This window comes from Dama dama, chromosome 12 (genome assembly GCF_033118175.1).
Source record: "Dama dama isolate Ldn47 chromosome 12, ASM3311817v1, whole genome shotgun sequence".
NCBI lineage: Eukaryota > Metazoa > Chordata > Mammalia > Artiodactyla > Cervidae > Dama > Dama dama.
In genome coordinates this window covers 96,027,859-96,053,084 of record NC_083692.1, presented here as the reverse complement: position 1 = coordinate 96,053,084, position 25,226 = coordinate 96,027,859, and the positions used below count along the sequence as shown (strand labels likewise).

General features: G+C 39.5%; 1 protein-coding gene across 1 annotated transcript in view; it reads left to right on the top strand.

The window, feature by feature from the left end:
* LVRN (laeverin) overlaps positions 1 to 20,491 on the top strand; it is a 67,909-nt gene extending 47,418 nt beyond the window's left edge. The window contains exons 12-20 of the mRNA XM_061158523.1: positions 117 to 256; positions 2,505 to 2,560; positions 5,882 to 6,035; positions 7,538 to 7,632; positions 9,003 to 9,110; positions 10,243 to 10,410; positions 10,633 to 10,770; positions 16,562 to 16,637; positions 19,229 to 20,491. Of these exons, the coding sequence (XP_061014506.1) occupies positions 117 to 256; positions 2,505 to 2,560; positions 5,882 to 6,035; positions 7,538 to 7,632; positions 9,003 to 9,110; positions 10,243 to 10,410; positions 10,633 to 10,770; positions 16,562 to 16,637; positions 19,229 to 19,369 (1,076 nt within the window). The 3' untranslated portion in view covers positions 19,370 to 20,491. The remainder of the gene's footprint in view (positions 1 to 116; positions 257 to 2,504; positions 2,561 to 5,881; positions 6,036 to 7,537; positions 7,633 to 9,002; positions 9,111 to 10,242; positions 10,411 to 10,632; positions 10,771 to 16,561; positions 16,638 to 19,228) is intronic.
* The last annotated feature ends 4,735 nt before the right edge of the window (positions 20,492 to 25,226 follow it).

The window sequence follows — 25,226 nt, the reverse complement described above, 5'->3', positions numbered from 1 at the left end:
ATCTTTACTTTTTGTTTTACTGGATTTGTTGTTTAGAATTAAGAGGGCATAGTAAAACACGTAGTGAAATATTTTTAAAATGTACCAGTTCAAACTGTTCACTTGTTTCTTTATAGAAGTATTTCCTGAAATGCAAGTTTCAGATTCTGACCATGACTGGGTGATATTAAATTTGAATGTGACTGGATATTATAGAGTTAACTATGATAAATTAGGTTGGAAGAAATTAAATCAACAGCTTGAAAAAGATCCTAAGGTAAGTTTTATTTTTATACCTTTTACTGAATATCATTAATACTGTACTCTCTAGACTTTATAGGCTGAGCTCTTATTAACCTGACTGGTGGGAACCTGACCCCTTTGCCACCCCTCAATACCAAGACATGCTGGATTTTTTTTTCTTAGAAAAGAGAGGTTTTGGTTGTATGTATTGTGTTTTTGAACATTAATCTCACTTTTCCATAATAATTTTACCTTTCTAAGTGAAAAATCAAAATAATTTCTGATTAACTGTTAATTTTGTGATCTTAGGCAAGTTACTTAAATGTTCTGCTTCAATATCTTCACTTTAAAATGGGAATAATACCGTATCTTTCTTATTCCTTATGAGAATTAGAGATAAGGTAAGTCAACAAATACTTTAAATGTCTAAGGACTTCCCTAGTAGTCCAGTGGTTAAGACACTGTACTCCCAATGCAGGAGACACAGGTTCAATCCCTGGTCAGGGATTAAGATTCCCCCATGCTACCTGGTGTGGCCAAAGCAAAAATCAAAACAAAAACCTTTCTAAGCACATAATAGGTACCAGTACATAAATGCTAGAAAATGTTAATTTTCTAAAAATTGTATTTTCAATCTTCTGGCCAAGGAGATAATTTAATTCACAAGATATCAGTAATAATCCAATATCACTTTAAAGTTATCAAATAACTGTAAATTATTATACAGTATATAAAAATTAAAATATTGGCTAGCTCTTATCAGTCAGACTTTACTTGGTTGAATTAAACCAAATCTCCATTAGTGGAGATGGATGCTGGCTTAGAAGTCTGTAGAGTTGGCTCTGCTGTGAAATCTGGGGCAGTTCATTTAGTCTCCGTTTGTAAAACTAGTGTGTTGAACTAAAAGATATCTTAGGTGTCTCTGTCGTCAAAATTTCTGTGAGTCACCCAGCGAGTCTCTGGCAAGAGAGGCAGTGCACAGAACTGGCAGAGCTTGGGTTCTGGGTCAGATCAACTTGTGTTCGTATTTTTGATCATCATTTACCAGACGCGTGACCTTGGGCCTCTTATTTAGCCAGTCATGCCTTGGATTCCTTGTCTGTATAATAATGGGTATGATGGACCAATGTTAAAAGCTTGTGGAGATTAAATAAGATGATGTATGTATGATGTTTAACAGAAGCCTAACCCAATTCAGGCATTCAGAACATGATCAGTAATTTTAAAAGATTTATCACTGGGCTTTTGAATAAAGGTACAAAAACCAGCTGTAGTAATTACTTTATTTAAAAATCTTTTTCAGAGTAGCTAAATTTTTTTTCATTTCTAAGGGCAGTCTTAGCTATGGAAACACTAGGTCATGCCATTATAGCAATGATTTCTTGAAGCCCTTGTAGATTTTACTTATTGAAAAACTGAAGTCAGTTATTCCTACAACATAATTGCTGAGCAAACAAAACATTTCTACTATTAATATTAATCTAGAAAATGTAAGTACTATTATTACTGCCAGAAAAGATATGTGACTACTGCCAAGGAAAGAATTAGGCTTGGCTTGTACAGATGCTCAAAGGGATGTTGTGAAGATAAATATTCTGGGACCACATATATGAATATGCTTGGTGGGGGTGGGGGGTGGGGTATTGCTGTTGAAGGAATGCTGTCGGAAACTTTGGGACCCTTGGGACACAAGCTGAGATGGTCCTGTGGCCTGGCAGTGCTCAGGAGCTCAAACAGAAGCCTGAGAAGTTAGGCTGGCCGTTGACTCCTTTTTATGATTCAAAAGGCTCTATTGGTGGTACTGTGTCGAATTGGGAAACTCTTGAGAAGAGAGATACCACTGAAAAGAGGACCTCAGCATTGCCAAAATAGTGCTAAGTAATATTTATTTAAGGCTTTCTATGCCAAAAAGTTCCCTGACAACAATTTGGACGTTGTGATACAATTAACGTATACTTTTTGTTTCAGAGAGGCCCTTTAAACTTGGCTCCCTGTTTTATTTTTTAACATGCTGTTTTTCACATAGTATTTTGGCAGAACTCTCAGCCATATTTAAGCCATATGATTGATGTCCAAAGGGACCGCTTATCAAAAACAGATGTATAATAAATAAATTATGAAAATTATCCTTAGAAATGATCATTTCTCTGTACATGAGATAATGCACATGAAAGTGCTTTGTAAGCAGCAATGATCTTGAAATGTTGTTATTATTTTGAAAGTTATTTTTCTACTAAAAATGTTCTCATCTTTTCCTGAGCATTTTTGGATCTCATCTGCAGGCTATTCCTGTTATTCATAGACTTCAGCTGGTTGATGATGCCTTTTCCTTGTCTAAGTGAGTATATTTTCTTCTCTCATCATTTAACAGTGTAGCTTGAAAAATTTACAAAAATAATAACCTCATCCCTATGAAGTTGGCTCCTTAGTTTATACAAGCCCTAACTTATTAAGATTAGGGTGAAATTCTGTGGTTATTGTGAAATTTTATGATATAAAAGATGCTGGACAACATGAATGGACCTAAAGAGTGAAATATTGAGTGAAGTAAGTCAGACTGAGAAGAAATATCATATTACATCCCTTACATGTGGAATCTAAAAAGAAATGATACAAATGGACTTACTTACAAAACAGAAAGAGACTCACCGACTTAGAGAAAGGACTTAATGCTTGCTGGGGGAAGGATGAGGGGAAGAGACACGGAGTTTGGGACAAACACGTACACACTGCTATATTTAAAATAGGTAACCAACAAGGTCCTGCTGCATAGCACATGGAACTCTGATCAATGCTGTGTGGCAGCCTGGATGGGCTGGAGTTTGGAGGACAATGGATACACGTTATGTGTATGGCAGCATCCCTTTGCTGTTCACTTGGAGCTATCACAACATTGTTAACTGGCTATAGCTCAGTACAAAATAAAAGGTTTAAAGTCTTTTTTAAAAGTTGATGGAATATGCAACAGCATAGATGAACCTTGAGGACATTATGTTATGTGAAATAAACCAGTCACAGAAAGACAAACACTGCATGTTTCCACTTATATGAGCTACTTAGAGTAGTCAGAATCATGGAGACAGAAAGATTGGTGATTGCCAAGGACTGGGGCGGGAGGGTGGGAGGGGCACGGGGAGACACTGTTTAATGGGTGCAGAGTTTCAGTTTCACAAGATGAAAAGAATTATCTAGATGGCCAGTGATGATAGGTGTACATTATGAAGGTACTTTAAGAAAATTTTTTTGGAGTACAGTTGATTTACAATGTTAGTTTCTGCTATGCAGCAAAGTAAACCATTTATACATATGAATGTAATTAATACCAGGGAACTGTACACTTTAAATGGTTAGGAAGACAAACTTTATGTTTTGTGTATTTTGCAACAATAAAAAATTAGAAAAAAAAGACAATTCAGAAAAGGTCATCATCAGGAAAGAGCAATAACATCTACTACTAATAAAAGACGAAAGCCACAGGAAACAATGTTTTGTATAACAATTTGACTAGAAGGAATATATGTTCTTTGTCAAGTCAAAATTTGGTGGTTAATTATATGAAAGTCCCATGTATTTTTGATTAAATTAACTTTGGTATAATAAGATTTAAAGTGATCATGGAGAAATTTTGAAAGGCTCTTAAAGGCGCAGTGAAGAAAATTTAATGTTTTAAAAGGAAGTCCTGAGGGGAAGGGAGGATAGACTGGAGTTTGAGATCGACATGTACACACTACTATATTTAAAATAAAATAAAGCGCCTTTCCATGATAAAAAAGAAAAAGGGGGAAGCCCTTAAAGGAAAACCTTTAGAAGGATGCAGTAGAGACGATGTAAGGAGGAAAAGGTAATAGTGTTTAAATATTTATAGGATTATTACAAAATGTATAAGAATCATTATTTTAAAATCTAGATCAAGAGTGAAAACTTAGGTAACATACATGAAGCTCAGACTTGCATTTGTAAAGACTGTTAATGTTCAAATGGATAAATTTAGGAAGATTATGGAAGATATTTTCATATGATTCTAAGATGTTGGAAGTTAAGGAAATAAAGTCACTGATATATCCAAAATAAAGAGTTTCTGGAAAGAAGTAGACTATCAATTAAGACTTTGAAATGATTTTTGTTACCCACAGGTGATGGCTCTATGTGTTTTTAATGAGCCTAAATTCTAATGTATTACAGAATGATTGATTTCATTGGTAGTGGATTTACTCTACTGCTAATTTTCTAACCAGGGAAATGAATGCATGTTCAGAATTTAAATTTTTAGACAGTAAAGCTAAGGTGTACACATAATAAATTATCCAGTGTATTCTCTCTTTCCTTCACCTGTTGTATTTCTTGAATGAATGCGTATTTTATTCCTCCTTTTTTCCTACTTTCCCCCTCGATGTAGAGCACATTTCCCCACCCACTACTTCACTGAAACATTTCTCTGAGATTGCCATGAATTTAGTATTGTTAACCACATCCTCCTGCAAACTTCTTTTTTGACTTCCTGAGACTTCAGTGTGCAAACGTGGTTCTCCTCTGGTATCTGACTTCTTTTTCAGCTGCCCTGAGCATCTTTAAGACCAGTCATGGTTATGTTATTTTCTTCTATCTTTCCTCTGAGTAATTCTTGCCTTCTTATGGTTTCAGTGATCATTTTATTATGTATATGTACAGTGCCCACCGGATATAAGGTATTCAATAAATGTTTGTAAAGGATATGTTGATGACTTCTAAATCTATGTATCTACTTATCTCCTCCTGTCTTCTGTTCATCTTGAGGTTATTTAAATTCACTGAACTTTATTTCTGTCTCTAAATTGCTCCTACTATCAATCTCTCTTTGTTAAAGGTACTACTATTCTTCCCATCTCCCCCACTTGAAACATCAGAGATATCCTTGACTCTCCTCTCTCTCTCCATCTCTCATCAAGTCACTGTGTCTTATCTATTCATTCTGGGGATCTGGGGAATGTCTTTTGGATTCTCACCTCACTTACCACCTTCATTGCTTCCTTGCTAAGTCAAATTTGCATCACCCTTTGCCTGGCCTGTCACATTAGCTTCTAGCTGTTAGTCCTTTATAATTCCATTCTGTCTTCTGCAGCACAAATGGAAACAAAATTTTAAGGCATCAATTTCATGATGTTACCCTGATTGTTTAAATACCTTCCCACCAAATGTAAATTCTTCATCCTGACGGTCAAGCCTCTCCACACTTTTGATTACCTATTGGCCCCCATCTCTCAGTACACACAAGAGAAATTCCCTGCCTTGGTTAAGTTGGTCTGCCGTGAACCCACTCGTTGTCCTAACTGCGTTCCTCTATCTTTCTACTCATTCCAATCCTACCCTTCCTTCATTCTTTTTTCAAGTTCCTCCTCCAGAAAGCCTTCCCTGTCCCTCCCATCACATGCCTATATTTTTCTTCTTTGCTACTTTATTGTATTCATTGACCTTTAATCTATCAAGCTGAAATGGAGAGCCTGTCAACAGTGCTTAGGTTCCACCTTATCAATGAGATGGGGCGTTTGTCCTCTAGCTTCTTGATTTCATATACCTTCTTGAAATCAGACACTGAATCATATAAGAAACATGGAAAGTGTGCAAATCATTTAGCAAGGAAAGGCTTTTTTGAATCTTTGTTGTTTTTTTAAAAACCAAACAGAAATGATTATATCGAGATTGAAACAGCACTTGATTTAACCAAGTACCTTGCTGAAGAAGATGAAATCATAGTGTGGCATGCAGTTTTGATGAACCTAGTAACCAGGGATCTTGTTTCTGATGTGAACAACCATGATATATATCCATTGTTAAAGGTAAATTATTTCTTTGTTAGATGGTTTTTACAAATAATTCTTTTGTTTCATCTTCCTTCCATATTTTAGATAGCATCTGTGAAACTAGTCTTTCCCCAAATAAGAGACTGTTAGTTCTGTATATATCCATTTCCTTAGGGACAGTTACTTATTCTTAGAAGAAAATACCTTGGTCAGAGAACCGCCCTAGGAGATGTATTTGAGAGAAGGTGCTGAGTTCTTGCTGAGGTGTCAATGTGTCTTAAGAAACCAGAAGTAGATGGAAATGGTATACTTCTCTTTTTTTTTATAAAGAAAGGATAGTGTCTGTTAACAACTGTTTTCCTAAAAGATTGTTGGTAAACAGAGTGACTTTTCACGGTTCTATATCCATAATTTATATATTCTGATTTATAAGGCCAGCACTTAAAACCAGAGAGCTATATTCCAGAAAAGTAAATATTTTGAAGCTGTTTTTGATGTTGGGAAGAGAGATGCGGAAATTAGAGTTAATGAATGAAGAAATGACTGTGCCATCTTGTCCTTATAAAAGGGGAAAATAACATCAATAAAAGGGGAAATTTCCATTATTAGGTCTTTAAAGGTGATCCAGTGATCATAAGATAGATGGCATAGGAAAAGTCTAAGTTTGGGAGCAGCCTCTCGGAGATTTGGGGACTGCAAACGAAATAGCAGATGTGTTAGGTGATGATTTCAAGTGAGTTTCCAGGGCCATCTGAGAGCAAAATCACAAGCACCTTGGAGTTCCAGACTTTCTTCTATCTAGTGTCTGAAGTGCTGTTGTGAACGTACTTGAATGTGGGCATAGTGACCAATAGAAGGCGCTTGGATGTCTGTGGGATTGAGGTGGCTCATTGATGACATCTGATCCTTGGCCCATGAGTAAAGAAGTAAAAGCTCACTTTTGTTTTTAGAGAATTTCAATGAATAATACTATTCAGAGGGATGTATTGGTAAATATATGACTGTTAAAATGCTGTTATTTACCAGCCAGTAGCTCAGTTAAAGAAATCTTATTTTGGATCCAGAGTTTACATTGTCCAAGGCATAAATCAGTGTTCCTTGTTTTAATATCTATATATACATATAGATACATTTATATATATATGTATATATATATATATATATATACACTAAGCATGAAAGTTTGAAAGTTTCAAGGTAGAAAGTTTGTCTTATATTTTTCCCTTTTTTCCCTCTATTTTAAAGACAACTAGAAATTTTGGGGTGATAGTAAATGATAAGAGTGGCTAATATTGATTAAGCTCCTCCTATGTGCCAGGCATTGTGCTTATACACATCATATTGTCTACATACTGCTTTCATATGAAGAAAGTGAACCTAAAATGTTTAAAAAAAATCAGTTAAACATTTAGTAACAAATGAAGTTTATTTCTGAAGAAATATCTGTCACCTCTCAATGTCTTTTCAGACAAAGGGAAAAGCAGTGCAAATTGACTGTTGTGGGCAGAACTAATTAATATTCTCCTTATTGTTTATAGAAGTATCTGTTGAAGAGACTTATCTCAATATGGAATACTTACTCAACTATAATTCGTGAAAATGTGACAGCCTTGCAGGAGGACTATTTAGCTCTGTAAGTACTTTCTGAACAGTGACAATTGAATTAAATGATTCATATTAATGGATAGGTTTCCAGATTCATAAAATAAGATCCTAATAGTTAACGATTCACTGAGAGATTTGTGTACAATTTGAGAATGGTAGCTTTGAGATTGGTGAGCCACATATATCTTAATGGGAAATAGTAGTTAGGGATCTTAATTTACCTGCAAAGCACATACGTGTACACACAGTTGTTTATAGCTTTATATTCTCAACTATTATGCTACTGGTTGAAATCTTAAGTAAGTTGTACTATTGGTGAAGAGTTGTGGAAGACACGGGAGGAGCTGGAATGGAGAGTGGATAGGCAAGTTGTCTGAGCGAACAGAAAGGCCTAACCAGGCAGCACCTTTGTTAACCAGCTGTGGCCTTGGCTCTGCTACACTGGCCTGAAGCGACCTGTTTTTGGTAGCATCCTGGGGCCAACCTCGGGAGTTAGATTGTGCTTCCAGAGAATTGCTTCTTGCTGCTGCCAGCTTGGGAAGAGTGGAGAGAGGGTTGAATGTGTAGTGAGTGATCAGAAGGCTTCCACCCCTGGTCTTACTTCTGCTGCTTATCAGAAGGTCAGGCCAGGCAGAGAGCAAACCGGAGGGAGGGTGGGACAAAGGAGATTTGGCTCTTGTGTTTTCTGGAAAACTTCCGACCCTTCTGAATTCCTTTACCTCTGACTCCAAACTGCAGGGTGTGAGGAGTCACACATCACACTTATCTGGATTTATCATTGTTCCTTTCTGTGTTCTTTTGAACCCACTTTCTTTGCAATCATAACACATACCTCTGCTCAACTATAAAAACAAAAACAGAAACCTCCGTTCCTTTTCTGGGGATGACATTAATAGCCAGGAGGAGCAGAGAGAAAAATGGAAGCTGAAGTGAGGGAAGGCATAGTGTCAGAGGAGAGAAATAAACCATTCCCTCTGTTTTCATGTGTAGAGAAAGAACTGTATTTTTAAGTGTATTATATCAGATACTCTAAAGTCATTTTTTTTTAAATCTGTAAGCCAATTGTTGTATGAGAGAGAAAAAATAAATTGATAACAGATGTGGTGTGTGTGTACACCCGTGTGTGTTTGAGGGAGATGAAGGATGGCAGTAATTTATTTCTTACCTTCAAAAAACTACCAGCCTGAGAGCTTATTTGGTGCCTAAGAGCGTCTCAGCAAATATTTCCCTGAACCTTAAATATAGTTGCCATCCACAAAGGCTATTTTTTAACAAACCTGATATTATTGGAAGGATGTTTTTTAAAATACCCATCTTTTTATGAAACACATATTCTTGGAAGCAGAAAAAAATAAATGTAGTAATGAAAAATAAATGTTATTTGACTTTTCCTTCAAGAATATCACTGGAAAAAGTTTTTGGAACTGCATGTTGGTTGGGTCTTGAGGACTGTCTTCAGCTGTCCAGAGAACTCTTCAGAAACTGGATGAACCATCTAGAGAATGAGTAAGAGTTGTATTGTAATTGCCCTTCTTTTTGCTCTGTTTGAGCACCAACAGTGTCTCTCAATGTTTCATGCCTTTACTTTGGGAAGGAACATTTTGTTTTTACTTACATAATCTCTTTCTCTTTTTATTTTTTTTCAAATATCCTTTAAAAACAGATACACGCACACAAAGAATTGTCTCATGTGGGTCTGTGCATAACAATCAGTTCAGTCCAGTTGCTCAGTCGTGTCCGACTCTTTGCGGCCCCGTGGACCGCAGCACACCAGGCCTCCCTGTCCATCACCAACTCCCGGAGTTTACCCAAACTTATGTCCATCGAGTCGGTGATGCCATCCAACCATCTCATCCTCTGTCGGCCCCTTCTCCTCCTGCCCTCAATCTTTCCCAGCATCAGGGTCTTTTCTAGTGAGTCAGTTCTTCACATCAGTGGCCAAAGTATTGGAGTTCCAGCTTCAGCATCAGTCCTTCCAATGAATATTCAGGACTGATTTCCTTTAGGATGGACTGGTTGGATCTCCTTGCACTCCAAGGGACTCTCAAGAGTCTTCTCCAACACCACAATTCACAATAGATCAGAATTTATACACTGAATTCTCACCCAGGACCTCTCATTACCAGTGCATCCCATAATAAGCACCTGTGCTTATTTCAAGTCTTACTTAGGTTGTTCTTTATGGTTATTTATTCATATATATAAAAGTGCATCAGTGCATCTCTATGTTTTCAGCCTCATTGACAGCTGAGACTCATACTCTGTCATTTTGGTGTTATTATATTACCTTGAATATATGCCCTCAGATGGACTCTTAGAAAATGTGATAATAATATATGAAATCAAACAGAATTATCAACATACACTGTTTGTATTATTCTAATTTGTTTCTCCCTCAAATCTCCTTAGTTTCTAAACTAATTTGATGACCTCAAGATATTAGTGTGAATGACAGTTTTCACAGTTGCTTTTCTAGATTCCAGCTTTTGATATGCATATCTGAGATTTTCTAGATATGAAATATGAAAATGAAAACATTTTCATTTTTTCTAGATTTATAGTTCTAAATATGTGACAACCTAGATTAACATATAACTTAACTACTATGAAAAATATCATTGCATGTTATATCTTACAGAATACCTAATCCAATTAAAAATGTTATTTTATGTTATGGCATTGCCTTGGGAAATGATAAAGAATGGGATTTTTTGTTAAAAATCTACAATAATAACACAAAGGAAGAAGAAAGAATTCAACTTGCTTATGCAATGAGCTGCAGTAAAGATCCGTGGATACTTAACAGGTGATTATTGTAACTTAACTTGAAAAGGTTCTTGGTGGAGGAATGCAATTAATAAACTAAAGGGAGCAAAACAGACATGAGCTAATGTAAAAAATAATATGAAACATATTTATGCGCCACTAACTTAGAACCATACGGGATTTTTAACTCCACTTATATAAATGTATTCTTTCTGTTGAAAAATTTTTACATATTTATTTTCTGCCAAATGTGCTTTTGCAGATATATGGATTATGCCATCACTGTGTCTCCTTTCACTTTTAATGAAACAAATGTCATCGAAGCTGTTGCAGCGTCTGAAGTTGGCCGATATGTTGCAAAAGACTTTTTAATCAACAATTGGCAAGCTGTGAGCGAAAGGTGAGGAGGAAATGTGAAACCGCCCTTTTCTTTAGGTCATTAGTCTGGTGCTAGTGGCTCAGCTTTAGTCTGGCTAGGTCCCTAAAGGCCTTCACATTGCCTAGAAAAGTGGTTGTTTTTCCTGCTGGTGTCTTACCACACACTAGCTTTGTGGAAGATAAGGTCACTTATCCTTGGTTTTGGCTTTCTTTGTGAATGCAGTTTTGTGTGACATACCTATCTACCTCAGTTTCCCCACTGTGCCCACTAAGAATCTTGTCTTCAGAGACACAGATTAGAGTAAGTCCTGGTTTTTGGTATGAGTGTACATTTTCCATTTTGTTTTGTGAAGTACATCGCCGTATCTTAAAGAAACAACATATGCAACATATTACTACATATGCTTGGATGCTGAGCTTGTGTCTTTTGTCAGATTCCCTTTATATATTTGGGTTCCATATTATTGAACGTTTTATGTCTTTCACCTTTTAAGATTAAATATGCTTGCTTCATAGCCTGTCAGGTAAAATAAACATTGAAATGCACAAGTCAAATAAGTTACCTTTAATAATTGTTCTTTCTAGAACATGACTTAACCGTACATTCTTTTTTGGGAGGGTGAGGGAATCAAGCTATTTTACTGATGGTCTTCGGCAGACAGTCAAAGGGCAGGAAGACAATGAGTTCCAACATCCTTCTGCTGGCTGGAACCTCCCCAGCTTCATAGTCACTGAAAGCCTTAACCATGCCTTCTTAAAAGCCCAGAATTAAGACACAGCTTCACGTTACTTCCCAGGCTCAGTGCTTCCTAGTGCCTGGCACTTGTGTGTATTTGTAAGTGTTGAGGACTTTTCACATGGTGCCTGTCAGTCCAGGGTCACATCCACACTCAGACAGGTGAGCATAAGCACGAACCTGACACTTTCTAATATTTTGTACTTAGTCTTCTCTGACTCTTTGCAACCCCAGGGACTGTAGCCCACCAGGATCCTCTGTCCGTGGAATTTTCCAGGCAAGAACACTAGAGTGGGTTGCTGTTTCCTCCTCCAGGGGATCTTCCCAACCCAGAGATCAAACCCAGGTCTCTCATATCTCCTGCATTGGCAGGCAGATTCTTTACCACTGACCCCCCTGGGAGGCAGAGCTTTGTAATTACCTGGAGTGGCTGATACATCTAAAGGCTTCCAAGCCCACCTACTCCTTGAAAATCAGAATCTGTCAGAATAGGGTGCAAAATCTGTAGCTTTCATTAGTCCCCTGAGTGACCCCGGTGTAGTTTAACAAGGAACTGATTGGCACCAGATTAAAAAATTAACTAAGACTGCATTGCTCAATACACTGGCTACTAGCTAACATATGGCTATTTAAATTTAAATTAGCTGCAATTAAATAAATTTAAAATTCAGTTCCCGAGTTGTACCACCCTTGTTTTAAGTGCTCAGTGTGGCCAGTAGCTACCGAAATAGACAGAACAGAGAGCATTCCATCCTGGAGAGAATTTGACTGCACAGCCCTGCTCTATGGGGTAAAACAGCCCCTCGATTCATTTTCCCTCTCTTTCTATACCATACAAAGCACATCTAACTAGTGAAGCTCTTGCAAATGGCTTTGAGCAACCTATGGGAAAGATTGCTCTTAATTTAAATGTGTTTTAATTTTTATCCCTCAGAAGAATTTTTTCTGCATTTGGAGAACAGAAGCATGTTTGCAATACTCTAAAAAGTCCATTGTCTAGTAATTTATTTAAATGACCTCACTGTATTAAACACGAGTATAGAAGGACTTCCTTTTTTTTTAAAAAAAAGGAACAACTCTAAATGGATATTTCATCATCCCTGAGAAGTTCTTAGAATTATAAATGCATTCACTTTTAACCATGGCTTAAATTTTTTTATCTTTTAACAAAATGCTATGTTCATAAAATAGAGCTTTTCTTTTCTGTTTATGATAAATTAATCTCAGTTCACTCCTCTTGCCCATTCTGCTACAAAACGTCTTTGAGTAAATTTGCCTTCTACATCCATAAGATTTATTTTTAGGATTCAATTTATAGTCACCAGTCTTGCTGAATTTTGAAAATGATTTTGAATAGTAATAATATATATGGATTGTTGAGAGGACATAAAAGTTCAAATTAATAATCAAATGTTTTCTACATTGAAATAGCACCAGGATGCTTACCTTATTCTTTGTATATCAGAATATTTACTTATCACTTATTAAACAGTTATATTTGACATGAATAGTTGTGTGTCACCAGTCTTCATAAAATGATATGAGACAAGTAAACAAATGCTATGACAAATTTTAACATTTATCTTATTTAAGTGAAAAGGATTTATTCTGAATTTGCTAAAATGTGACTAATCACTTGTGAGTTAGCTTTGAAACTTGTGTTTCTCCAGAGTGTTTCACTGAGCATTGTTCATGGAAGATACTGACAAGCCTTCTGCAAACAAGGGAGGCAGTAGCCCAATCAGTTTGGAAACTATTTTAACTCCCTCAAATTCACAGTGTATGTTAGCATCATAAAGCTCCGAGAAGCCCGGCAGAAGGAAATCTAGCATCTAGCCCAGGGTCTTGTCACTGTGATCCTGCTTTGCACTGTCTGTGCTAACATAACCTGTCATTCTGCCAGTAGATCAGTTGTTCCAAAACAAAGACAGATGAGAAAGTAAATTTTCTAACCCTCTCATCTGGAACTGAAACTAGACCAACATTTATTTATTGATGGCCCACTAGTTAACTTTTAGGCCTTGGTTAAAAGTTGTATAAAATGGAAGATGTCGTATGTGATCAACTGTAAGGTTCTTTCTGGTAATAAATGTTCTAGTTTTTCTATGCCAAGGCACAGTTAGCTCAAGCTGTTGTAGGGGTTGTAAAGTGATGAAGACATGGTGTCTGATAAATGTTACCTAGGACAGATGGAAAGGGGATTGAGAGAAGAAGGGGGCTTGAGTTGGAAGAAATCACCTTCTGTGAGGAGGGGAAGACACCAGTAAATGCCGGGAGGGCAGGGCTGAGAGTCTGACTTGGGACGGGCCTCCTAACTGGCTGGAGCGTCAGGCCCTGGAAAGGAGGAGATAGGGCTGGTCAAGTGAAACAGTGGAGACACTGCCCGTAGCAGTCCAGGGACATCTGTTTGCAACTGAGCCCAGAGTTCTTCCCAGGGAGCCGGATCTGAAAACGTATGCAGGACCGTTTGCCTGAGCAAAACGGTTTCCTCTTGCTTCTCACTCCCCTGTTCAGGGCTCTGCTCCGGCAGCCGTCGGGTATTTAGTTCATTGTTAGATGAGCGATCTTTTGGATCCTGATCCCAGTGAAGGAGCTTCCATTAACCATAAAGACATCTTTCAGGTTACAGAGAAGTCACAGCTGTGGATAGACCCTATGAAAGAATGTGTAAATAGACGTAAAGCAACACGATTTTTTGTGATGTTTTATTGGATGCAGTAGAAAGGTTATATGTATTATCCTTGTTACCTTGCTTTTGAATTTTATAAAACTATGTAGACTTTGTGGCCTATTGGAAAATCCTAGTTTTACTTGAATATAAAATATAAAGTATCATCTGTTTCAAACTGAATAAACCTTACCCTCTTCTTCCCCAAATGCTTAATTTCTTCTCCAGATAAGTTTTCTATCTTCCCAAAACTTTGTGCCATTTTATTTACTTATTTAATTTTTTTGTGCCATTTTAATTGGGAGCACTTTTCTCTTTCTTTTTTTGATTGCTCCAGTTTTATTTCTTTAAATTTATTATTCATTACATATTATATATAATAAATATGTATAATAATAATATATGAATTATAATAATATAAATTATATACATATGTTGGCTGAGCCACACAGCATGCAGGATCTTTGTTCCCCCACCAGGGATCGAACCTGTATCCCCTGCAGTGGGAGCATGGGGACCTAACCACTGGACCAGTGGGGAATTCTCTCCAAATATGTTATACTGGCTGAAGTCTTAAGCTTAAAAACTTACACTCATTTTCCCTTTACTCTGTTGTATTTCATGATGGGGAACATGGAGCTGAAAGGGTTAGACTGGAACAACCTAGAGAATTAAGATGGTATTAGAGTGGTGTGCTGAGGCGCTGGAGGGCCCATTCCCATCGCCTGTCACCGGGTCAGGCTCGATGCCTGGGTGCCTCCATGCTCATTGCAGGAAGCCAGATGTGGCAGGAGAAGGGGTGGGAGGGGAGGACGGACTAACGTTCCCCATCACCCTGGCTAGCACTGAATGTTGTCAGTTTTTTGAAGGGGCAGCTATACTGACAAACACTGGCTCCTGCCTTCATGTTAATACGCTTGACTACTGGCAGGATAAACTATTTGTAACATATATTTTCTTGTTGAGTACTATTTCAGAGAGATTACTCTCTCAACAGGAGTGAGAAATCATCTGTCTCAAAAATATCTCCTCTTGAAACTTTCAAGAATAGGAAGGAATGAAGACTGCCACGTACCCTGATACATGCTTCAACACACATAATCGCATTTAATCTTCACACCAATGCTTTTAACTATATGTGATTCCACATTTTGACAATTTATAAGTTGTCCCAAGGTGTCTTCAAACCCAACTCAGCTTTTAGCATAGCTTTTCTCTTTATTTGGTAGAAAAATGACACATTTAGAAATGCAAGTAGTTTTCTTCTATTTCCTACCCTTTTTTTTTTTTTTTGAACTCAGTTTCTTTGCAAATTTTGTCAAATTTCTTGAGTCATTTCACAGGCTTTTTATACTTGGTCAGCAAAAATGAAGAGCTAAGAAACATTTCCTCTTTCCCCATAGAAGCGGGTTTGCTTGCCTGAATTATATGTAGACTGTCTCTCGTTTTCCACTTTGCTGAAGTAGATTTAGTTTACCTTACAGCTGGGAACTTGCAAAAGGATGAAAGCAGTGTTCTCTTCCACCTTTGTCATCCAGACGCCAGTGTTAACTCTCAGAAATTTTAGTTTCAAGTATACATTTTGGGAGTCAGTTTTGTGAATCAACTATGAATAGGACAATGGCAATTCAACCCTTTCTTGTCCATTTCATTGTATTAACCTATTTTAATTTTCTTTCTTTTTTAACGCATCCAAAAGTCTTTCTTTACTTTTTTAACCACAGCAGCACTCCGAGCAGGTATGTGTCACTGTCTTTCCATAGCAGTGCTTCGTGGCTGTTTGTCAGGCAGTTCTTGTCAGGCGTTCAGGGTCGCTAAACTAAAAGGGGAGTTTAAGTGGCCAGGCCTGTCGAGGGGGCTTGGGGAGACCCAGAGCACTGACCATCAGGGAGCACCAGCATTTCCAGAATCTCTGAAGATGCGGCTCCTCTCTCCAAAAAGCACAAATACGGAAGCTTCAGTAAGCTTTCAGGGCATTTTAGTCAGAGCTTCTGAAACCGATTCTATATTAACTACATTTTTAAGGAAGGTACTTTGAATATTTCCTTGTTCTCTTCTAAATTTTCTTAATTTTGGATGTGTGACATCTATTCTAACCCCTTCATTTTAAAATAGAAAAGCAGTTGCTATTACTGATTTTAAGAAGAGCTTTTTATATTTAAATGAAACTTCTAAAAAACCATGTGTTACATAAATCAGTATTTAACTTTAATTACTTCTTTGTGGTAATAGACTTTTCTACAGCATGGACTTTCTATTAAAAGATGAAGCTAAACTACTTTGTATATGGTTTTGCTTAGATTTGGGAGACAGGAACTCATAGGGACTGTGTGCTCAGCATTTACCTGCTGTACAGCTTTGTCTTACAAAACATTTTCCTCTCCTGATTAGCGTGTTGTTGCTCTGTAGGTATGGAACGCAATCATTGGTTACCCTACTATATGTAATCGGGAGAACCATAAGTACAGATTCACAGATCTTAGAGGTAAGTAGTATAGATATTGTGAATTATGACAATGTAGAAGCCATTTTTATGTAATTTGGAGTTGCTAAAATTAAAAATAATAAGCTTATCTGAACTGTTACCTTCTGTGCTCTATTGATGCTATTATCACCGTGCAGGAAATGTCTTTTAATTCTGCCTTGCTCCTGAAATAGAGGCTATTCTTATTCATGGAGGGTTGGATTTCACCATTTCTCATCTGCATCATTCCAATCGATTGTGGCCTCCGCACCCTGGTCCTATCTTCCCTCCATCCCATCCATCATAGTATTGCCGCTCTTTGCCCTGCTCACAAAGCTTCAGTAGCTCATCATAGTTCTCACAAAAAATTTAGAAGTCTTTTCATTAGCACACAAGACCCTTCATAATCTGGCTGCCTTACTCGCCATCTTAATTTTTGCCCTCTTCACGAACCGTTTCAGAGAATAAGAAACATAGGCACCTCTGCACACATTTCCTTTAGTTACACAGTTCCACTTAGAAATTTTCTTAAATTATCATGTCATTGCACATTTCCTAGATTTCAGAAGCACTGTACCTTCTGTCTCATAGCCTCCTCATGCCTGTCTTTGGCTGGATAATTCCTAATCATCCTTTTAGACCCTGCTCCAAACACAAACTCTAGGACATTTTTAATTAACTGATTGACACCCTCTCCTTCATGCACGCAAATCATCCTATGTCGTTGTTACTGTGAGAGAGGAAGAACTGATAGTTCCTGGAGGAATGATCTTTGCTTGAGTTTTGGCCTGCCTGAGGCTGAGCTGTCAGGACATAATTTATCAGGGATTCCCCAGACGAGAGAGTGAGGGGCACACCCAAAAATGCTGAAATGACAACTCCTAGAAGCAAAACTGAGTTGTGTTGATCTCTTCAAAAGTGCCTCAGTTCAACTTTGTGTCTACAGAACCCAGTGTTGCTGTTGTTACTGAATGAGTGAGTGAAGTTTGTGTAACTTTAGCACTCCCCAAAGTTCTAAAACTCTACAATCACTGATGGTCCATTTCTCTCAAAATGCAAAAATGGATTTAGTAGTGGTTCAGTTATTGCAATTTTGAAAACAAGTAAGTTAGCTCCCATGAATATCCTTATCAAAAACCTGTTAACACCCAACAGTCCTGTTTGAATCAGTTCACATGGTAATATCGAAAATAATTGCTAAAAAAGGAAAATGAAACTCACATGAGTGCTTTTCCCTCCATACCAGCAGTTTTTAATCCACTCTCACGTCTCTTGACCTGGTCTTTCTACTCTACCCTGCTGGAGCCTGGCCTCTCTCATGCTCTCAAGCACCTATGAAGCCCCGTCCACTGTCCACAGCCCCACACTCCCCGCCTGCCCCCTGCGGACGCCCAGTCCTGGGCAGTGCTGCTGGCATGCGGCTCCCGCTGCCTGCCAGGAATGCCCAGGTGTGGGGGGTGGAGAGAGAGAGGTTTGCTCTTGTTCCCTTAATCTACTTTTTCCTAGAACCTTACTTTTCTTCTGCAATGCAGTTAGGCATGACAACCCTATTGTTACCTAATTTCAAATATATTAAAAGTTTAAGTGACCTTTTGTGAAGTTTGTTGGCTCTGTGGTAAAGAATCTATGCCAATGCAGGAGACAGGGGTTTGATTCCTGGGTCAGGAAGATCCCCTGAAGAAGGAAATGGCAACCCACTCCAGTATTCTTGCCTGAAGAATCCCATGGACAGAGGAGCCTGATGGACTTGAGTCCATGGGGTCGCAAGAGTCAGGCAAGACTTAGCGACTAAAACACAGGGGCAATTTAGTTCAGTCGCTCAGTCGTGTCTCTGACTCTGTGCGACCCTGTGGACTGCAGCACGCCGGGCTTCCCTGTCCATCACCAACTCCCAGAGCTTGCTCAAACTCATGTCCATTGAGTCAGCAATGCCATCCAATCATCTCATCCTCTGTCCCCTTCTCCTCCCTCCAGGAGGAGAAACAACAGGGTACGCTATCATTTTATGGTAATGTATGTTCTGAGTTCTTATCCAGTGACACAGAAATAGACTTTTGAAATATATCTTATCCACCTCTTGGGGTCTGGCTTGTATGTAATATTGGAACAAATGTTCTTATAACTGAATGCTTGACCTGACTCAGTGAAGGAGTTTAGCCAATGGATGATCCACTATCAATGCTCTTAAGGATAACATCTGTAAAGAAACAGATGCTGTATGCTGGGTTTGAGCTCTGGAAATTATGTTATTTTTGAGAAGAGGGAGGGTCTCCTGTATCTCTGTCCCCAAGTCTGGTCTAATATCCAACGGGAATCAGGAAATCTTTGTTGAACACCTATTCTGTGCTGCCAGGGGAATAGAGCAGCACATAAAGCAGACAGATTTTCTACTTCCTGGACCTTCCTCTCTACATCGGCTTCTTCAGGACAGGTGTATTCTTTGTCACATTTTCTCAGTCGCAATCTCCTCAGGGACACACATTTCTACTCATTCCAACGGCCATTCATCCATTTTCGAGATCACGCTACTACCTAACATGAACTGTGGCTTACTGTGTCTAAGTGAGAAGTTCAGTTACACTGATGGACTGACCATCTATTTGTTCTTTCAGCTGCAGCAGTTTTGCAGTAACATGTTGGAGGAGCACCAGAGACTCACAGTTCAGGCCAAATTACAGACAATAAAGAACGAAAATCTGAAAAACAAAGAGCGAAGTGCCAGGATAGTGGCGTGGCTACGGAAAAACACATAATTTAGTGGTGACTTTCAGCCTTTGACGTGCATATTATAATGTGCTCACAGTTTTGTCTTCCAGGATTCTCTGAGTCTGGAAAACCACACGTTTTGTTGTTTGTATTTCAGTCACATTTGCTGCTCAGAGTCCTGTTCCTCCCACGTCGTCACATTTGGCCCCGTGGCTCAGCGACTGTTGGGGATTTGGCCAACCATGCTGCATTTCTGGGGAAGATTTTGCTTCATGTCAGGCTACAAACCACATAATTTACTTTAAATGCCTTGGAAAAACAAATTTACCTTGCAAAATTTCGTTTATTCTGTTGTGAAGGCCAGTGGAATATTACACCATTAGCTAAATGAGAGCATTCTTTTCTGAGGGAAACACAAATTTGCAATACTCCAAGGTTTATTTAGTTCAATACTGAAAAGAGTAATAAGCAAATGACACAACAGTGTAATGAAACAGAAACCAGAAAAATAATATTCACTGGCAGACAGAAAAGCCAAAGAAATGCAAATTTTAAAAAGAACAATTTTATGAGCCACGTTAAGTGCCCCAGAGGCAAGAAACGAGTCTCCTCCTGCCCCTGTCTCTCTCCCCGGTGTCTGCTGCATTGTCCCGCACTTTACTGGCTACTGAACCTCCTGGTGTCACAAAGAGACTGGGATCATAGCACCCAGGAAGTCCCCATAGGATCGCTGTTGTGGAGACCAGATGGAGACCAAGGCTCTGCTGAAGCTCTGGACTGTATACTTCACCTGTGGGATGGACTGTCTTTCAGCCAAAGTGTAGCCGCAAAAATAGTGATGTCAACAGACAAATAGCAATTATGGGCTCATCTCTAGTGCAAAGGAAAATGGTCAAATAAAGAGAAATAGAACCAAAGGATTAACCAGAGCATCATCTTTACAACTTTGCACTCATGGGGATTAAGTTTGAAATGTGGTTTTGATTGGCCAAATTGAACCTGTTTGTAGTCTGGACAACTTTAAACATTGTCATCAGTCCCAGTGTACAGAATTAGCTCAGTTTTGTTACCTCTGATTTAATCAGGACTGCTAAGGCAAATCAACCTACTCTAGACTTTGTGTGTCTACTGTTTTAATTCTCATTTAATTTTGATTTTGTTTTTACAGAATGGGGGTAAAACTACAGATCTCCTATCTACCTCAGAGTGATGCTGTAAAGATTAAGGATTATGTCAATGAAAAGCCTCTATTTTTTAAATTTAAAAAACAATTGGAATATAATTGCTTTACAATGTTGTGTTAGTTTCTGCTGGGCCACAACATGAATCCGCTGTGTGTATGCTTATGCCTCATCTCTCTTGAGCCACCCTCCCACCCCTCCCATCCCATCCTTCTAGGTCATCCCAGAGCACCGGGCTGAGCTCCTTGAGTCATATAGCAGCTGCCCTTTAGAAAAAAGCCTTTAAATATGTCATATAAGCTCAAGGCAATGTGATCTAAGGGTTGTTTTTTTTCCTGTTTCTTCTTTAAGTTAACACAGTCAGAAATTAATGTGCAAGACAAAAGCTCACTTTCATATTCACTTTCCAAGAAGATTCTCCCTGTGAGGGAGTGGGAAACTATGGGACGTGAGAACAAACCAAAGCCGTCTGTGCAGACTTGATCATGGATTGTGGGTCCAAGAGAGTGTTCTTAAATTCAGCAATTTAAAATGTAGCAATAAACTGCCTCCATGGCTTAAAATTATTACTGTGCAATATCTCCCTGTGTCTTTTTAAAATGTGCAATCTATATTTCCTGTGTTTCTTCCAATCATCCGTCTCATCTTTCCATCACCGAGTCACATATCCACTCCACTGCTCTCCTCCTCCCCCCACCCTCTCCCCGTGGGTCCCCTGCCCTCCTCCTCCCTTCCCAGTCCCCTCGGCCGCCCTCCCCCTGGTTGTCCACGGCCCCTCTCCTTGGCCTTCCTCCCCTACTGTGCTCTCACTCCACCATGCGGACGCTGGTGCTTGGGGGTCCGAGCGGGCGCTGACGCCTGTTAGCAGGTGATGCCAAGCCCTGATCTACCAGAGGAGCACCCTGGGTGCTTCAGACCATCTGCGGACCAAGTCCTATTATACCATAGCTTCTGTAGTCATTATATAGCACTGAAAGTGTTTATTCAAACCCAGTGCCCAAATATTTTGCTGATAGTCCCTCCTCTAAATATGAGCAAGAGTTTTGAACAATATATACTTTCTTGTACTTGGATGAAGCCAGTTATTCCAGATAAGCATTTTATTATTAAATCATACCTTATATTTAGTATAAAAAGAAGTAATTATTGATTACTATGATAGCAGTAAGTCAGGCAGTGACACTGTGGCAGATTTGTCTAAACGATAGAAATACTTTAATGACCAATCAACCAGCTTATCTACTAGCACCACAACTGTAACACAATTTTTTGACCCATCCAGTTTGCTTTACACTGTTCATCCTAAAACAGGTTCATAAGATATACAATGTATTCATGATTTTTTTCAACTTGACAACCAGAAATTAAAGTTTTCCTTACAATCTTATCTTTTTCGGCTCCTCAGACCCATTTGGTGACTTTCCATTGTTGACCTTAAGTGAAAGAACAAATGCCTTAGTCTTGAGGACTCTGGATGCTCTGTAACTTAGAGCTCTGGGGCCAGTTTGTACGGCAATTTATTCTGAAGAAGGAAGAAGCAAAATGAGCTTTTAAAAGCTCTGCTTGATTACTTTTCCTGTTTACTCCAGTAAATGCTATCTTTTTTTCCATCCAGATTCTAGCAGGATCATCCCAAGCTTTAAGAGAGGCTTAAAAATAAATATAACTGCTCCTTTGAATGAACGAATTATGTAGCATAGTCAGCAGCATTAGAAACTACACATATATTGCCTCCAGCTCGATCTTCTGTCCAATTACACAACATTCAGCAAAGACGTTCTTCACTGCACATGTGTTGAAAAGTTATTTGGACTCTTCCTTTCCCCTTCCTTTCATAAACAGGTCAGTCCTAAGTGGGAACTGAGGGGCAGCTGGAACAGGGTGTAACAGCTTGAGTAGGTGAAGAGGGAGTCCGGACAGCAGGGAGCAGCTTGAAGGGTGAGTAGAGTGGTCACACAGGGCAAGGAGCTAGCTTATGACACAGACCGTCAGAGCCCACACAGGGTGAGAGTTGGGGAGTCCCATCGTGGGGTGGAGAGGACGTTCAGCATAAGGCATCAGTGCCTGAGGAGAAAGAGGAAGGCATTCTATGGGATGGCGGAGAGGCAGAGATGGAAGCATGGTTACCACTGGGGTATGGATCAAATAAGACAATTTACAAAAGGACAATAGGATCCAGATTTCTCACTGCTGGAGAAGGGAGTTGCAGATATGCAAAGGGAAAAACTAGAATTTGAAATTGAAGGTATTATTAGCAGTTCTCAGAGTTCTCAGTAAATGGATAGATTTACACATATGGCTTCCCAGGTGGCGCTAGTGGTAGCATGGTTACCACTGGGGTATGGATCAAATAAGACAATTTACAAAAGGACAATAGGATCCAGATTTCTCACTGCTGGAGAAGGGAGTTGCAGATATGCAAAGGGAAAAACTAGAATTTGAAATTGAAGGTATTATTAGCAGTTCTCAGAGTTCTCAGTAAATGGATAGATTTACACATATGGCTTCCCAGGTGGCGCTAGTGGTAAAGAACCCACCGGCCAAGGCAGGAGATATAAGAGATGCAGGTTTGATCCCTGGGTTGGGAAGATCCCCTGGAGGGGGGCCTGGCAACCGACTCCAGTATTCTTGCCTGGGGAATTCCATGGACAGAGGAACCTGGCAGGCTACAGTCCATGGGGTTGTAAACATACATGATCTCACACAGACACAAAATTAAAGAGATAGAAAAAAAATTTTTTTCTTGTGGTGAGAATTCTCCATTTACTCTCTTAACTTTCATATATAATACATATAAAGCAGTGTTAATTATATTTATCATATTATACATTACAGCCCTAGTATTTATTATCTCTGAAAGTCAAGATAATATATCTTTTAATCTTATCTTTTGAATACCTTCAGGTAACCCCTCCATCCACGCCACTTCCCCCCCCAACCCCTACCTTTGGTAATCATAAAAATCTGATATCTTTTCTGGGAGTTGGTTAGTTTGTTTTTGAAGTGTATGCGTAGTTGCTTGGAGAAGGCAATGGCACCCCACTCCAGTACTCTTGCCTGGAAAATCCCATGGACGGAGGAGCCTGGTGGGCTGCAGACCATGGGGACGCAAAGAGTCGGACACGACTGAGTGACTTCACTTTCACTTTTCACTTGCACGCATTAGAGAAGGAAATGGCAACCCACTCCAGTGCTCTTGCCTGGAGAATCCCAGGGACGGGGAAGCCTGGTGGGCTGCCGTCTGTGGGGTCGCACAGAGTCGGACACGACTGAAGTGACTTAGCAGCAGCGGCAGTTTACTCTCTCAGTTGAGTCGGACACTTTTCGACCCCACGACTGCAGCCCGCCAGGCTCCTCTTTCCATGGGGGTTCTCCAGGCAAGAATACTGGAGTGGGTTGCCATGCCCTCCTCCAGGGGATCTTCCCAACCCAGGGATAGAATCCAGGTCTCCCGCACTGCGGGCAGATTCTTTACCATCTGAGCCACCAGGGAAGCCCATGAATACTGGGGTGGGTAGCCTATCCCCGCTCCAGGGGATCTTCCTGACCCAGGAATCGAACCAGGGTCTCCTGCAATGCAGGCAGATTCTTTACCAGCTGAGCTACCAGGGGAAGCTCATGTTTTTAAGGTATAATTGACTAATAACACTATGAAAGTTCCTGGTTCACAACACAGTGATTTTATATTTCTGTACATTACAAAATGGCCACTACAGTAAGTCCAGTTATGATGTCACCATATGAAGATATTATATAATTATTGACAATATTCCCCGCGCTGTGCACTTCCTACCTGTGACATTTATTTACAAGCTGGTAGCTTGTACCTCTTCATCCCCCTTACCTATTATTCTCCTCTCCAGTATTTCCTTCCCTCTGGCAAGGACGACCTGTTTGTTCTCTGTACCAGTGACCTTGTTTCTGTTTCCTTACGTGGGTTCATTTGTCTTGTTTTTTAGATTCTCAATTTAAGCGAAATCATACATTATTTTTCTCTCACTTATTTCTCTTAGCATAATACCCTCTGGGTACATCTGTGCTGTTGCAAAATGAGAGATTTAATTTTTTGTAGCTGAGTAATATTCCATTATATGTATATACACCACATATTCTTTATCCATTCATTCAATAATGGGTACTTGTGTGTGTGTGTGCGTGCACGTGCGTGTGTGCACGCTCAGTCGTGCCCCACTCTCTGTGACCCCATGAACTGTAGCCTGCGAGGCTCCTCCATGGGATTTTCCAGGCAAGAATAACAGATTGGGTTGCTATTTTCTACTCCAGGGGCTCTTCCCTATCCAGGAATTGAATCTCCTGCATTGGCAGGCAGATTTTTTACCACTGCGCAGTTGCTTCCGTATTCTAGCTATTGTAAATAATGTGGCTATAAGGGTAGCTCAGCTGGTAAAGAATCCGCCTGCAATTCAGGATACCCCCAGTTCGATCCCTGGGTTGGGAAGATCCCCTGGAGGAGGGCATGGTAACCCACTCCAGTATTCTTGCCTGGAGAACCCCCATGGACAGAGGAGCCTGGCGGGCAAGAGTTCATGGGGTCACAAAGAATCGGACATGACTGAGCCGCTAAGCACAGCACACATAGGGAGCATGTATCTTTTCTAATTAGCGTTTTTACTAATTAGAAAAGGGAGGGGCCAGGGCCAGGGCCAGTCCACCCATGGACACATTTGGCGGGTGGGGGCCGCTGGCTGCGGTGCCCTGAGGT